The following is a 17126-nucleotide window of genomic DNA, read 5'->3' on the forward strand; positions in this document are numbered from 1 at the left end:
TTTTAAGGGATCTCACTGATATTCTGTTTTGAATGTTGTTTTTGATAATATGCAGAACCACATTTTCACAACACTTTGAGAGATTTTCTGAATTCATTTTATATGGGAGATGAGGACATGTCAAGTATTGACTCTGCCCTAACACCTAGAATTTCAGTGGTGGGTGTAAAGGTGAAGAAGGTAAAGTCCCTGTGCTTAACTAATTAAGCACTATGCCATGAATGTGTATGGGGGAGTGGATGTATAGATCCATATTTTCTTGATCTTGGCACTAGTTGGAGGTGAGTGGTTAGCTTCATACCTCTGTCGCTTTACCCCCGGGGAAATAGCACCCGGTACCCATTGGATAGGAGGTTGGGTGGACCCCAGAGCCAGTCTGGACGACTTGGAGAAGAGAAAATTCTTGCCCCCACTGGGACTCGGAACTCTACCCATCAGTCGTCCAGCTCATAGCCAGTTGCTATACTGACGTCACTATCCTGGCTCATAGTGGTAGGGGTACTGTATAGAACAGTTATATGCCAGGAAGCTAGCTATACTGGAGAAGCAGAGGTGTATGACTGGATTTGTCTCTATGTCTATTTCGTGTGGAGTATGCTTACAAAACTATCAGCTTGATGTGTGGTAATTTTAAACACAAAATTTCACCAAACTGTTTATATAAGTGAATCTACAGTGTGTGTATAAATAATTTAAGGACATTTTGGTTTTAAATTCACTAACACAAACTATGGATTGCACAGGAATTGATTTCCAGGAATGTAAATGTCAAAACCTTGACATGTTTAAATCACTCGTAGGAAAAGAGCATAATTTTACTTTCAGATGTTCCCTCCCTTAACATGTTGACTGCCACAGAGGACACAGGTGTCTGCAGAATATTTCCTTGCTGACAAAGCATAAACCTATATCTATTGTTTAATACTTCCAGATATTTTCATGTCATTGCCATACTTTTACTGGTTGCATGAATGTTTTAAGGTAATATGTCTACTGTGGTCTGTGAGCACTGTAGCACTTGTCAGCATCTGTGGCAGTTTGCAGTAATATAAAAATGGCATGTCTCAACAGAGTGGCCTGAGACAAAAAAAGAATGCAGTAATCCCGTGTTTAGTGTGGGGGTTACACACTTAAATTATACCGTGGATATCAAAATTGAGTTGTGGAAGAGCTTAATGTTACAGATAACAAGAGGTAAGGGGAATTGGCACGTGAAACATACATATACAAAAGATACAGGTTCGGAATAAACGAGTATAATATGTACAAACACTATAAGAAATGGCTTCTGTAAGTAACTTTTGTAATCTTCAGTGTGTTTGCTTCATCACTAGCACTAATCCTTACTTTACTTTGTTTAAGAGTTCTGACAGAAGCCTTGTGCAATTATGAATTATTAAAATTCCTTCCAACAGGTGTTACATTTTCACCACACTCTAATTTATCAATCATTTTCACCTTCATTATGATCACTACATTTACATTTTTCAGCTATATTTAAAAAAAAGCAATATAGCTCTTAACCCCTCAAGCGTGTGTGACGCACCATATGCATCCGCTCAGTTACATGTGTCTAGCATGAATTAAAGCAGTGTTTTATTTTCACAAGCATTGAAGGTTTTGTGCAGACATTTACCTAAGTATTTTTAAATAACGAAATCGCTGTTTGAAAAATTCCAAAAAATTATATTATATTTACAATTGTTTACAGTTCATTATTATAAATATCTATTTACATTTTGTCAAGCTATTTCTTTTTCCCAGCTCTCCATATCCAGTGTCTAGTAGTTAACCTTGGTGTGGTATTGCTCAAAACAGGGGTCTAGGCAGAGAGACGGTGTCCCTGGGCAGTTTTTACACCTGTATCTGGTTTCTTTTCTCTTTTCATTTTGTATACACACCACACACCTTCTTCTTCCAACTTTATAAGTTTCGGTTTTGTGATTTTCTTGAATGAAATGCTGACCCGTCAATCTCATACATTCCATGTCGGTATCTGAAGGACTCCCTTTGCGCTTTTCTAAATTCTGTCCATGGGACTTTGCTATGATCTTATTCACTAAGTTTATTCTGAATAACTGATGAGCTTTCTTGTTACCAGCCTTGCAGTACAGAATGTAAGCACTCAACACTGCGGTATTTACTAAGTGGTTGAATAATTTCTTGTAGCACGCTTTTTGCCTTTTCCTTTCTAGCAAGAATGTTTCTAGTAGCTGATCTTTCAAGTCTACACCTCCCATATATTTATTATACTCTATTACACACGTAGGTTTATTTACAAACTCTAATCCACCCTTTCGACTTACGGGTTGCATTTCGTCTGAATGTTTAGGAGTCAGCACTGAGACATCGCACTTATCCTTCCACTTCAACGCCACCAATTTCCCACACTTTGCACTAACTACTTCTCCTTTCTTCAATTTCTTTTTTAGATCTATTGGCATAACTTTGCGCGTGATTTTCACTGTTCCAACAGCATCTGTTGTCCTCTGAACTAATCTCTGGAAAAGATCGGGACTGCTATAACAATTGTCCATATAAACACATCTGCCCGAGTCTAATAGTTTCTCGCACAAACTTAGAACCACTTTTGTTGAGAAAAGATCTGTGTCTTTGGTGATTTCACAGCCTAATTTTATCCCTGATCCACTGTAAATTATAAAATTCCACAAATATCCTGCGGAATCACAAAGTTCAAATATTTTAATCCCAAACCGGGAAGATTTCATAGGAATATACTGTTTCCACGAAAGTCTACCTTTCCACAATAACAAAGATTCATCGACACTTACTTCTTTGCCTCGTATGTACACTTTCTGGAACTTATTTTTCAAATATTCACTTACCGGAAGAATTTTGTACAATTTAGGATCTCTTTTTGCAATTTCCTTATTGGTGTTATCTACAAAATGGAGAAATCTAGTCAGCAATGGAAACCTTTCTTCACTCATTACAGTGGGAAAAAATTGTGTTTCTAACTTATGTTTCCTACTAAAATACATCCTGAGGTTTGGTTTCTGAATTGTTCCCATCAGCATAAGCAAACCTAGGAATCTCCTAATTTCATTCAAAATTGTGGGAACCCACTTTTGAAATCGCGATTTTATTTGCGTCAGGGGCAAGAAACTGTCCCGCCAGACAAGTTACATGACCAAATGCCTTGGGGCTCCGATAAGAGAGTGTCGCAAGGCAGAAAAGGATAACAAATTCATATATGTTGACACAGGCGTCAGGCAACTTCGACCCCTAGGTTCGTAACCACAGCTTCTTTGTCTCAAGTAAGCCAAGCCAGTAAAAAAAAATACACACACAGATAACAAGCACTCAATGAAAGTTAGCTAACAAATTATCTCTCTGAAAGCAAGTTGGAGTGTGAGTTGGAATAGTTCTTTTGTAAGCAGCAGACACCAGATGCTTTGTCCTAAGCAAAGCGAGTAAAAAAAAATATCACACACAAACAGATACCGAGGAATGAAAGAAGTCAGTATTAGCTCACATATACATTCACTGGAAGTACATACATCAGAATGTAGGCGTTAAGAATTCTTAGTGAAAAGTTTGGACGCAACATATGCGGCGCGCACGCTTACAGCACGGGTTTGAGCAGACACAGACGGTGCGTCGCACACGCTTAGGGAATTAAATGGCTCCACTTAAAGTCACACTCAAGGGGTTAAGGCTATTCTCAGTATATGGGTGTATATTCTTAAGTTGTGCATAATCAGAACTATGTTAACCAAACCATTCTTAACAAAGGATTATTATAACAAGAATCGTGCAGACTGGAACAAGAAATGTAAAAGATCACCATAGCCATGAATATGTTAACAGTAAATAAAGTTTTATTTGTTTCATTCTGGTCCGTCACAATAACAGTATTATAAAAAGATAAAACAGTTCCGTCAAATGTGACTGGTGAAGTTTTTCTTGTTTCGATTCTTCATGCCCTTACATGTTTCGGTCCTTAGAGACCATCATCAGAGGGACATCGATACAGTTTGGAAACCACTATTACAACAGGTGTTCTGAGTGTTAAAACATAACAATGCTGACAATACACAAATGGATGCAAAAGCCAAAGTTTTCACAACTACCGCGGCTGTCTTCATATATTATTTTTTTTTTTTAACTTTTGTTATTAAATAATTTATAAACCAAATAGGTTCATGTCCTCTCTCTTATCACCTCTCCTGACAACCACAGGATGACATCAAAGAACCTTCTTCTCAAGAAAGACAGGCGGCACAAGTTCGGCCCCCATCAGGAGAGCTGATAAGAGAGAGGACATGAACCTGTTTGGTTTATAAATTCTAACTTAACTAACAAAAGTTAAAGAAAAAAAAAATTAAATATCAAGACAGCAGCTGTAGTTGTGAAAACTTTGGCTTTTGTACCCATTTGTGTATTCTCAGCATTATATGTATATATATTTTAACACTCAGAACACCTGGTGTAATAGTGGTTTCCAAACTGTATCGATGTCCCTCTGATGATGGTCTCTAAGGACTGAAACATGTAAGGATGTTAAGAATTGAAATAAGAAAAACTTCACCAGTCACACTAGACCGAACTGTTCTATCTTTTTATAGTAAATAAAGGTTTTAACAAATGTATTACCTTTGTGCTTTTTGAACACATACTTTGTGCTGCACAATTTGTAAGCAGGTTTATAACTTGTCATACAGAATTTCATATAGCCCCCATGAGGTGTTATCAGAGATACTGCAGATGAATAAATATACAAGTTAAAAATTCCTTTTTGTGTTTTAACTGCTGCTAATATTGATTTACTGTGCTACGTAGTTTCTATTGTAGCACTCTTGTTGTGATTGTGGTTTTAAAGTACAAGAAATTACTATGCATTTGTAGGTATGTTTATGATCTGTACTGATGCAAAATGTTATATGCCTAGCTGTAATTGTTTGGCACTTAACATCATGAAATGGAATAGTGAATAGAAGTTGTTTTACGTTATACAAGAACAACACTCAAGCAATATAGAAGGTTATTGCAAACCACCCATCATACTACCATATGGATCTTCAACACCTTGAAAAGCTCAGATCTCATGAAATACATCTTCATGGCCTGGATGATAGTTCATATCACCTTTTAAACATTGTGAAGTTTATGTATATGCCATGTGACTAAGGACTGCCAATTGCAAGCTTCCGAAACTATTACCGTGATGGTTAGGAGCGTGCTGGTAAACTGGATAGACTGTACATGGATCATCTTCCTTGTCCTACCATCCCTGTTCAGTCTATATAGTAATGTTAACATTCACTAGTGCCCTCTTCAAAATCACCATTTCCTGGTCAGGTGGAATATATTTATGAAGCAGAAATTTCAGGCCAGAATGAAAGTCAGGTTAAATTTTAGGAATGCTGCCTAACATTCAGTTCAGAATCTTTATGTGTTATATCTAAAAGTCTAAACATTAATCTGCATAAGAAAATACAATTTTACCCTTTCTGTATGTGTGTAAAACTAGGTTTAACACGCTAGGTGAAGAATGTACATGTAAACGGGGGGGTTTTCAGACCAAGGTCCTGAGGAGAACACTAAGACCTAAGAGGGAGGAAGTAACAAGAGGCTGGAGGAAAGCACACCATGAAGAGCTTCATAATTTGTACTGTTAACCAGTTACTATTATTAGGGGACTCAAATGAAGGAAGGTACTGTGGTGTATAGAGCCGATGCTAGGCAAAGACTGTGAAACGAACAGCAAGACAATAGCTGTTGCTAGGCAGCAGCCAGCATGCGAATGGACTGGCTCAGTAGCAATCATATGGGAACCCAAACAGACATGCATGCAGAAACAGAAGAGCTGTATTTTCTGTTGCTCCATGCCGAGGGGTTGTAAGCAGGATAAAGTTTAGAGCTTACTTCAGTTGTGAGATATATGTCAGATTATAATGACATAAGCAGAGGACAGTGTTAAGACCTGTTACCAGGAGACAACTAGTGAAGAGTAGGAGGTTGGTGTGAGATGGCTGGCAGCCTGGTAGTTGGTTATGAAGGAAGTAAAGTGTCAGGTCAGTGAAGAGAAGACGAGGAGGATGGTGTGAGATGGCCACCAGCCAAGGAGTTAGTTGGTTGAGGCACAGAGTCAGTTGTGGAGTATTAGCCAGTGGGCAACGATGTGAGCACAGAAGCTGAAGAATCTCATTGTTAAGATCTGTTACCAAGAAACGACTAGTGAAAGTGGACTGAGAAGGCTTGGTCAGTGCAGTTGAAGGATCCCCACTGTGAGAAGCTGTTACTAAGGAATTGCTGGTGAAGACACAGCAGGGTGATAAGAATTTATGCTGTAGCGATTTGTAAAGTGTGGAGGTCAGTGATGGCACTGTAATTAAGTGTAGTCATGAGTTGTGTGTTAAAGTGGTCAGTAAATCCAATCTCCAATCCAAAACCCCATCTGTAGTCACACTTAACATGTAAAAATACTATTGCAGGTGTTATTATTATAAGTATGATGAGGTTGAGAATTTTGTGGTAATGAACTGGAAGATTGCTGGCTCTCTTCTTCGACGTGTCGTCGTGTAGTCTAGTAGAAAGGTACCCCTTAAATATTGGAACTTCTCTACCAGACTGCAATTTTATGTGTTGTTTCTTGTTGAAGCTATCAGGAGCTCAGACTGTATAGCATCAAATGGTAGGATGAATACTGAATGATGAATTGAAAAGGGTGTGGAAGGAAGTGGTCATGATTTATTTTAAGATAACTATTCTGTCATTTGACTCGAGATGCTGAGGAAAACTGTGAGAAACCTTAGGTGCTTGGGTGTTTGGTGTCATGGCTAAGATTCAATTGGGAACTTCCCAAAAATAAGTTGGAAGTATTACTGTGTGAGCCAGCTTGCTCAGAATTGCATGTTGTCACATCTGCGTGATGTTACATAATGAATTATTTAATCTCTTTACATATATACAGGGGATCCAGTCTCTGTCCAACATGCATTTTATTGGTTCACAAAATAGCCTTCTACATTTCAAATGCAGGAGTCATTGACCAGTCAGGTATAAGTTTGTGGTGTATGATTTGTGCGAGTTAAAGCAACTAAAATTGTACCACATTTTTATCTTGTCCACAGACATCATCACAGTGCAGTTACAAGTCCAGCCCTGCCTCAGTTCCAAAGCTAAATGCCATAACACCTGACATTGAAGAGGTTGTGGATATACCATCATCTCCTCCTCCTATAAAGCAAGAGGTTGATCCAAGCCATTCAGAATATAAGGAGCCTTACTTGAACATAGCAGAGACACTCTCCCTACCGTCGGTAAGTAAATATATTATTTGGTGGTGGTGGTAGCAGCAGCAGCAGCAGTAGTAGTAGTAGTAGTAGTAGTAGTAATAGTAGCAGCAGTAGTAGTAGTAGTTAGCAGTAGTAGCTGTACCTGTGATAATGGTAGCAGAAGTAGTAGTATTTGTGGATGGGTATAGTTTGTCTTTGTAGGAACTGAAGATTGTCATTAATAGACCTGTGGATGTTATGTAGTGTGTTGTATATTGAAATGGGTTTAATTTAATAAGATAATATAGAGATTATCTCTCAGGAATTTGTCTTGATACTCATATTTTGTGAAATGTTGAAATTTTGCTGTAAGAAAGGGGCAACACATGATGCATCATTTGTGTGATGGTGTGTCACTTTATAATTCTCAAATTGTATGGATGAAAATTCTAAGATATTTTCGGCCACTGACCTGTTTACAGTTTGAATCATAGTTCACTTTATGTTGTGTAAAAGGAGACATCATTAAAGAAATAATCTTTGGTGTTAATGATTATAGCATGCAAATGCATCTTATGCCTTGGAATTCCGCAGAGGCAATGTGCTGTGTGACAGAATTTAATGCATTTGTTTATTGTAATGTATGGAGTCTACAGTGCGGACCAAGTTTAAATACATTACGTTGTAATGCTTTTTGAGGTCCTACAGATCTGATTGTGTAAGAGACAAAAGAGTAATGTCTTTGTGAATGGTTTCTGCTGAAGGATACTGAAATGTAAAAGTGGAGAGAAGATATACTAAATGATGCGTCTTTCATCGTGGGATATGTTGCATTACTTGAAGTGATGGGATAAATGAAGAAGGTGGTCAGCTAGTGGAAGAATTTATAAATCATGTTTCATACTAGTGCGTGCCAATGTCATAACCGTTCAATACAAATATGGCGGTGAATATTTGATTGAAATGGAATAAAAAGAAGAGTGAGCTTGTGCCAGACTCAAAAATGCAGAGCAAAACTGACAATATCGTTTCCTTCTCTGTTGACAGACAAATATGGAGATGGGAAGAGGAAAGAATGATGAAACCATTGGCTGCTCAGCCATGATGGAATCACATCAGAGTTTGGTGATGGACTCTCATCATAGTTCAGGCATGGAGTTACAGCAGGGTTTGGGCATGGGAATGCATCACCGTTTGGGCATGGATGCAGGAACAGGTCAAATAGGAAACCTGCACACAAGCTATCAGCAAACACAAAATGTTTTAAGGCACTATTTAATTACACAAAAAGTAGAACTTCCAAAGTTACCGACTCCAATGACAGGCACGTTTTCCTCCCATTTGCAGTCGCCCATGACTGTGCCATGGAGACCTAAACCTTGCATGAAATCAGTTGTAGGCCCAAGCTTGGGGTCTTCATCTGAAAGCAATGGTTCACTTTCATGTCATAGTGGTATAACCAGTGCAAAAACCAAAACTGTTATGAGAACTTCACAGAGACAGGAAATCTCTGTCATTCAGCCACCACTTGCTAGATCTCGAACTATTCCTGCAAATTTGCCAGGGCAAAGAAAGGGCGGTCGTTTTCGTCCTGGCTGGCTGGATACATATGTGTGGTTGCAGTATGACGAGAGAATGAATATAATGTTTTGCAAGTATTGTCGCAAATGGAGCAACACTGTACCTGACATCCGGACTTCATTTGCAGATGGAAACAGTAACTTTCGTCTTGAAATAGTCAACCACCATGACAAATGTAAAGCTCACCGATTGTGCATGGAAAAGGAAGTGGAAACAGTAACTAAAACAGAACCTACAACTTAAAATGAATTAGAGTTGCTTTTGAAACTATAATTACAGATCAGCAGTCACCTCTTTATGGTTAAGATGAAGGGTTGAAGAGTAACAGTATGTGATAAAATTCTGCTGTGGTTATTTACGAGTTGGGTGCTAAAGTAGTAAAAGTAAAGAAGTTAACTAGATGTGATTGATTGAGGTTGTGATGGAATGCATGCTGCAGACCACTGTTACTAAATGTGATGTGCCATTAAGGCATTTTAGTTGAGATGCAAGAATCTGTAAGAATGGTGTAAGAATTTGTTGGCACAGAAGCAGGTAATCAAATATTGAAGCACATACATAAAACTAATAGTATTACTCAGAGATGAACATGCCATAGCTCAAGCGGTAAGTCGCTGGCTTCCCACCGCAGCGGCCCGGGTTCAATCCTGAGTCTGGTGAAGTGGGATTTGTGGTGGACAAAGTGGCGCTGGGGCTGGTTTTATCCGAGTATTTCGGCTTCCCTGTCAATCTTCATTCCACCAAATTCTCCATCATAATCACCCGGGGCAGGTACAATAGGCCAATCAGTGGCTGCCGTGCCGAGTGGACCCAGTTGGACCCCCCCACCCCCCACTAATCAAATTACTCAGAGATGGGGAAAAAGGAAAATACAGAGTATCATATGAGGAAAATGAAATTTTGCCTGTATACAACATGGATTCTCAGAGATGCTGGTTGAAGAAGAATAATGTCTGTAATATTTGCTGTACACTTCTTGTTGTGAAGATTGTTGCTCAGAAATTTTGGTATTTTCTTTTACTGTTCTCTCTTGAAACATCCAAAAAAGGAAGAGCCTGATGGCATAAATATCCCTTTAATTATGGTAATATAAAGTCCCACAGAAACATTTCTGCACTCCCCAGCAAGGTGTATCTTACTGTAGCAGCTTTTAATTTCCCCTTTGAAGATAGACATGGGTTTATGTGCTATCTTCATTGTCATTACAGGAAATGATATTCATTATTAGGATTATCTCGATGGTTTCCCAGAACACTTTCCTTGCTAGAGTAAAATCCAATACTGTGTTTGTTTAAAGTTAAAATTGTTAGAGATATTAGGGATCAGAAAGTACTACTCTGTCCAAAAAGTATCCAGCCTTGGGCTGGGAAAACAAAGTTCTGTATCTGGGTCGTTACAATACCATACCCTTCAAAATAGGCCCCTTGTGACTCCACACACTTAGCCCAGCGGTCCTTCCATCGCTGGAAGCAATTCTGGAAGGCTTCTTTTGGAATGGCGTGCAGCTGCGCCGTTGTGTTCTGTATGATGCCCTCGCGGCTGTCAAAATGGGAGCCTTTTAGCGGTGTCTTCAATCTCGGAACAGCCAGAAATCACAAGGAACCATGTCAGGGCAGGGAGCCTGGTGAACCTGCGGAATGCTGTGCTTGGCCAGGAAACCCCGGATCAGGTTTGATGAATGAGCTGGGGCGTTGTCATGATGCAGCTGCCAGTTGCGTCCACCCCACAGCTCCAGTCTCTTGTGCCGAACAGCATCTCGAAGATGGTGGAGGACTTCTTGGTAGTACTCCTTATTGACAGTTTGGCCTTGCTTATATAAGATTATGTCACTTTAGTCAGTACTTTATGGAACCAAGAAGACTAAATGGACGCCCCCACATACAAAATCCTATGCTTCATTCCAAGCGCAGGATTGCTGAGGGGATAATGAAAAGGGGAAGCACAGTAGATCACTGTAGGTCGCGGTGCAAGGGCCGAGAAGTCCCACCCCTTATACATATTCATTCATTGACAGTTTGGCCTAGTGGTGCGCACTCATGATGCACAACACCCCAGTAATCGGAAAAAGAAAACAGTATCACCTTCACGTTGCTCTGAACCTGTGATGCTTTTTTGGGCCTCTGGGATGTTGGATGCTTCCATTGTGATGCCTGGGCCTTGGTTTCCAGGTCATATCCATACACCCACGACTAGTCACCAGTGATTACAGTCTTCTGGAACTCAGGATCCCTGTTGGCGCAATCCAGCTTGTCCTGCACAACCACAAGGAGGAGTTGTTGCTGTTCCGGCGAAAGCAGCTAGGGCTCAAATTTTGCCGCCACTCTTCGCGTGCCCAAATCCTCAGTTAAAATTGTGTTTGTGGAACCTCTGCTGATCCCAACCTCATCTGCAACTTCCCTGATGGTCAAATGGCGGTCCTCCATGATCAATGTCTGCACTTTTTCAATGACATCAGCATTTTGGCTCGTTGACGGTCTCCCAAAACGCTGGTCACTGTCCGCCAACATACGGCCATCTTTAAAGTGGTTGAACCACTCTTTAATTTGAGTGGCCCCCATTGCATCATTGTCAAAAGCCCACTGAATTTTGCGGATTGTTTCTGCTTGGGTATCCCCAAGTGTCTTGACAAAACTTGATGCAGTATTGCTGTTCCAAGCGTTCTGTCATCTTGAGCGCAACGAGAATGCAACGAAAACATGTTGCACCACTTCACTTTTTGGCAGCCACAGTTGCATCCGGCAGTGCTGCGAGTCAGCAAAAAATCATGCACGTGCATGAAAGTCCCTTCTACCACTGTGGTTAGTTTCCCCAATCCTTTGCCCATTACTTACAGCAGCAAAAAATAAAGTCGGATACTCTTTGGACAGTGGTGTAAATAAGACTGAAGGTTGAATATCTTCAGTATTATAGTTTGTCCGCTGTGAAGAAAAGCATGCTTCCTGTAACATTCTCCATCCTCTGGGGAAGTTTTCATCTCAGAATCTTGAAAACAAATGTGTGTGTGCTTTTCATAAATCATCTTACTGAGGCTTGCTTATAACATATCATGCGTCTTAGAAGCTGTCAAGTTTGAAGTTTTTATTCCCAATTTTTTTTTGTGTTGCTAATGTATAAAAGTAACTTTAAAGATATATGTGAAATTCTATAATGGGAAGTGCCATGAAGTTGCTCCAAAGGCCTGTTCTGCATTCGATCTATTATTAATTGGTTGATGGGAGGTTGTTATGTTGAGCTTTCAGAGGTAATGACTATGCCGTGAATTGGTGGTCAGTTAATCTTCCATGTCACAGGTACTGATTTGTAGTCTTAGCATAATTTTTATTGACTTCATCTGCTCTGTGGGTGTCATTAACTCTTTTCCCACTGCTAAGAATCCAAAAAGATTGCATAATGGCAAAAACTTACTTTTACATACAGTATGACATTGTTGAAGTGAAACAAAATTACAGTTTGCTGTTTTTTTTATATAAAATTCGCTATTCTTGTTGTACAAGTAATTGATAGAACTTTAAATGTGAAGGCTGTGAATTTCTGGGGCCCTGATCAATGCAGATGTTGATGTTGGTACAGAAGCTTTTGAAAAGTATGTGCATTTCTTATATAGTTCAGATTTGGCCCTGCTACTTTGGTAAACCTGCTGCATAAATGCCACTATTTAAAATACCATTATAATAATTTATTGGGAAAGTGTTGATATAAGGCACTAAGTATTAAATGTTGTAGTACTGATTTGTTATTAAAAGCGAAGTATTGGGATAAAACATGTACTGTGGTTGTAATAATGGTTTGCAGTATGGAGTTTGTGATATATAGGCATTACAAAGGTGTCATTTTTGTGAATAGAAGGATTATTATTGTACAGTATAAATTTTATATTTTTATGTGTTAATAGATGATGAAGAGGGAAATTATTGGCTTATTTTTTTAATAGAACTAATTTTCCTCATGTATTTAGGGGAAAATATAATTAGTGATAGAGTAATAATTTCATGGTGAAGTCCTCTAATTAATGTGTACATTTAGTATATAATTTTGTTGTGCTTTCAATATGTTTTGCAGTTTTTTCTTTGTTCACTGTTATGTTTATAGTGGGCTTAAATACTCGATTGATACTGCAGAATCATGAATACGGGTTTAATGGAGACAAAAACAGAGATTAATGAAGAAAAGATTTGAATTTACTTTGGTACATTCTCTAGTTTTGTAGCTTTTGTAAGACTTCACATAACCCCAAGTTTCAGTATAGAAAGGTATTTAATAATTGAAAGAAATGCACTAATGGTGTGTTCTAATATACAGAAAAATTCCTTCCACATTATGAGCTGTCACTTTTTATGACCACTAGTTTGGTAAGAAGCCGCCACCTTATTGCCTTTGTTATACTGTAGTCTATATTTTGTTTTGTTGTTCTTTAAGCGCACGCACTTTTCTGACATTTTAAAATTTCTTGTTTGTGAATTCTATATGTTTGTACTTCCAACAGAAAATGGTTTGTCATATCAGGTAATGGTTCCAGTAAATCTTAAGCAGATCATTTAGGATTTTCTTAAGACAAAATATGGATCATGTTATATTTTAGCGTCCTGTTGCACTAATTTAAGTGCATGATTTATTTTATCCATCTTCTAGTGCATACATTCATCTATCCCCTGAATGTATCTGCTGAATGAATCTGAATGTATGCACTAGAAGACGGATAAAATAAATCATGAAAATATGGATACTTATTTTGTGGCATCCTTCATATCTGAGGTGTATTGTTGTGGATCATATATTTCTGCCATGCTGAAAAATCTTCTCTGTATAATGGATGGAATTGAATTGACAAGAATACAGATTGCAGTAATAAAATTATGAAGATAAAACTAAATATGCAATGCTTAAACTAGGAAAGTTTCAAGATTAACTAAGTGCTAGGGCCCTAGCCATTTTGTATACAATTCTGACTCCTATACATTGTTTACATCTGATAAATAAATCACTACATTTATAAATATGCATACAAGTTCGTGCATGGATGATAGAAGAGTGGAAAATAAAAGTTTCATATTTGTATACTCCGTAGTTATTGAAAATAAAAAAAAATACTGAAAGTAGTTGAACTAACTAGTAAATCAATTTCTATGTGCTGATACTACCATAATACTAAAATACTACAAAGAATATTTATGGTAACATGTGCAGTTGAATATGAATGCACCTGTACTTTCTTTATGCTGCAGAGTTATCCCATTTGCTATAACTGGGACTGTACAGTTTTTTTCAAAATGTCATTAAGCTGAAAATGTTGTATGTCTTTCTGAATCAAGCAGTTATTTAAGTTTAGTGGTGTCTGAAATATTTTTCAAATGTAATCAAGAAATTAAAATCAGAAACGAAGTTTTACAAATTTTTTACATTATGTGCAATTTGAGAGGGGCACGTGGTGGTGTAGTGGTTGAGGGGCTATGCTACAAGCCGGAAGGATGCGGGTTCAAGTCCCAATGAGGTCATTGGATTTTTTTTCGGTTGACCTAATCCTTCCAGCCGCACTAGGCCCTGGGGCTTTCTCAGCCTCTTAACAGAAATGAGTACCAGGAATTAATTAAATAATTTTCCTGGGGAGTAAAGTGTGGTGGGTGCGTAAGGCTGACAACCTTACCGCCATCTTTGAGCCAATTGTCTAGATAGTGTGGGACCCTCAACATCTCAGGCCTGGTGCAGGGATAGCTTTACTTTTTTACTTTTATGTGCAATTCGAGATTCTCACAGTAATGACTGCGAAGGGCACTGTCTTGTGGGACAATGTGACATGTCCTAGTCCAGTAGAAGTATACTAATGTTTTGGAGGAACATACTATCTCCAGGTTTGCAGTACATTCCTACAAAACATTAGCATACTACCAGATTACTAATTGTCACATCCCAGATGATAGCAGTAGGCTGCTGTTCATGTAAAGTACATTTGTGTGTTCACAGTATGTATACTTTGCACACAGACTGTTTAGTTTGTGTGAAAACCTATGAGACATTGCCACTGATACAAGGCTTGGGGGTATCCAAAATATTGTTACAGAACTGAACAAAATTATAATCTAGAAACTTAAATAAATGAATCAAGGACTCTGTCTCCCTTTTCATACGTAGGTAAGTCAATAAGTAAGTTCCAAATGGATATAGAACTTAAACAAATAAGAGTACTGATTTAAAAAATGCTTTTATTTCTCAACATAATCTCCCTGTGCATTGAGGCACTTGTCCTATCGTTTCACAAGCCCCAGAAACCAGCATAAAATTCTTTGGGCTGCTGTCGGAACCAGGCGGTGACTTCCCTTTACAGGGAACATTTATACTTTATACATTACAGTTACAGGATGTTACAGTAGAGTCAGCATTTACATAAATGCCGACTCCTACTGTAACATCCTCAGGAAACTTCGTGAGTCCATACAACGGAAGCAACCAGGACTTGTCACCAGAGGCGTGTTCCTCTTGCATGACAATGCACATCCCCATACTGCCAACAAGACAAATGAGACGGTGCGAAATTTCAAGTGGAAAGTCCTCGAGCATCCTCCATATAGCCCTGACCTTGCTCTAAGCGACTTCCATTTTTTTGGCCCTCTTAAACATTATCTTTGGGCTGAACATTTTCCTGATGATGAAGCTGTAGAAAGGGAAGTCACCGCCTGGTTCTGACAGCAACCCAAAGAATTTTATGCTTCTGGTTTTCAGGGGCTTGTGAAACAATGAAACAAGTGCCTCAGTGTACAGGGAGATTATGTTGAGAAATAAAAGCATTTTTCAAATCAGCACTCGTATTTGTTTAAGTTCTATATCCATTTGTAACTTACTTATTCACTTACCCTCATATATAATGTGAATGCACTGTCATTATGCAAGTCTAATGATGCTAAATATGTCATAAAATACATTATTACAAAAACTACATTTTCTTCAGGTGAGAAATGCTTACAGTATGTTCACAATGTCGAAATGGAATATTTTGTAAATGAGTGTCAGCATTTTTCTACCCTACTAGTGTATTATTTTGTCTTGTTTGCTCCTCTTTGCCATTCTGTTGCTTGGCCACACATTCTCCCATGCATTGCATTATGATGGCAACCATGTCCTGCTTCAGAATTGTCTGATTCCTGAGAATTTCCATGCATCATCCTCAGTATATTTAATTCAGTGTTTTTAGAGTATAAAACCAGAGTCTTCTTCTGCTAGTTCAGATTCCTAATCACAGTGAATCCTTGTTCTTACATTTTTGAATACAAAAATTACATAAAAATTAGGGAAGCATGAAGTCAGGAATGAAAATGATGTAATGTAAGAAAAGTGTGGGCTGCTTTATACCATAACATTGGGAAGCCATTTAAAGTATTGCTGCATTGGTGAACATTTCGTAGATTTCTGATGCTTGGAGAAGGTCCACACGAGGCATAGCCTCTTTCATAATTCTCATTTTTTCCAAATTATGTTTATTGTTCACACTAAAATTTCCAACTATGATGTCATTTATCATGTGTACAAGTTGTGGCAATAAAGAAACCGGATTCATGCTCTAACCCTTTATTGATAAAAAATCAGACAATCGAAATGTTATCCCCTTCAATGTAGTCCCCTCCCCGATCCCTGCACAGCTCCATGCGAATTTTCCACTGTTGGAAGCAGTGCTGCAGGTCATCTTGTGTATGCCCTTCAAGAGATGCGTCGCTTTTGCTTTCACTGCATCCACGGACTCGAACCTGGTCCCTTTCAGCGCAGACTTGATTTTTGGGAAGAGAAAAAAGTCGCACGGTGCTAGGTCCGGAGAATACGGTGGATGTTCCATCACTGGAATGCTGTTTTTTGCCAAATACCTCTTCACAGATAGCGCGTTGTGTGCTGGCGCGTTGTCGTGATGAAGAACCCATGAGGCATTCTTCCACATGTCTGGTCTCCTTCGTCGCACACGTTCACGGAGGTACGTCAAAACATTTTTATAATAAACCTGATTGACAGTCTGACCTTCAGGCACCCAATCAATGTAGATTACCCCCCGGATATCGAAAAAAACAATCATCATTGCTTTGAATTTGGACTTGCTCATGCGCGCTTTCTTCTTCCTAGGGGATTTGGGGCTCTTCCAATGCATGGATTGTCGCTTAGTCTCTGGATCATATTGAAGAATCCAAGTTTCGTCACACGTAATTACGTTTTGGAAGAAATCAGGATCATTTTCAATGTTTTCAAGAGTGTCAACACAGCAATTCACTCGATGTTCCTTTTGCTGGGGGGTAAGGATTTTTGGCACCACTTTAGCACACACCTTTTTCA

General features: G+C 38.7%; 1 protein-coding gene across 13 annotated transcripts in view; it reads left to right on the forward strand.

Moving 5' to 3' along the window:
• The window catches only part of LOC111872821 (sex determination protein fruitless), a 160875-nt gene that overhangs the window by 38498 nt on the left and 105251 nt on the right, over window positions 1-17126 (forward strand). For 12 of the 13 annotated variants that reach the window (XR_004513951.1, XR_002844299.2, XM_023867022.2 and 9 more), the window contains exon 3: window positions 7098-7286. Coding sequence is in view for 11 of the 13 variants with exons in the window: in XM_023867022.2 (XP_023722790.1) it covers window positions 7098-7286 (189 nt within the window). In the remaining 2 variants the exon portion in view is untranslated. Of the gene's footprint in view, window positions 1-7097; window positions 7287-8288; window positions 9466-17126 lie in introns of those variants that run through there. The other variant, XM_023867014.2, reaches the window with a different exon arrangement.

This window comes from Cryptotermes secundus, unplaced genomic scaffold, assembly GCF_002891405.2.
Source record: "Cryptotermes secundus unplaced genomic scaffold, Csec_1.0 scaffold79, whole genome shotgun sequence".
NCBI lineage: Eukaryota > Metazoa > Arthropoda > Insecta > Blattodea > Kalotermitidae > Cryptotermes > Cryptotermes secundus.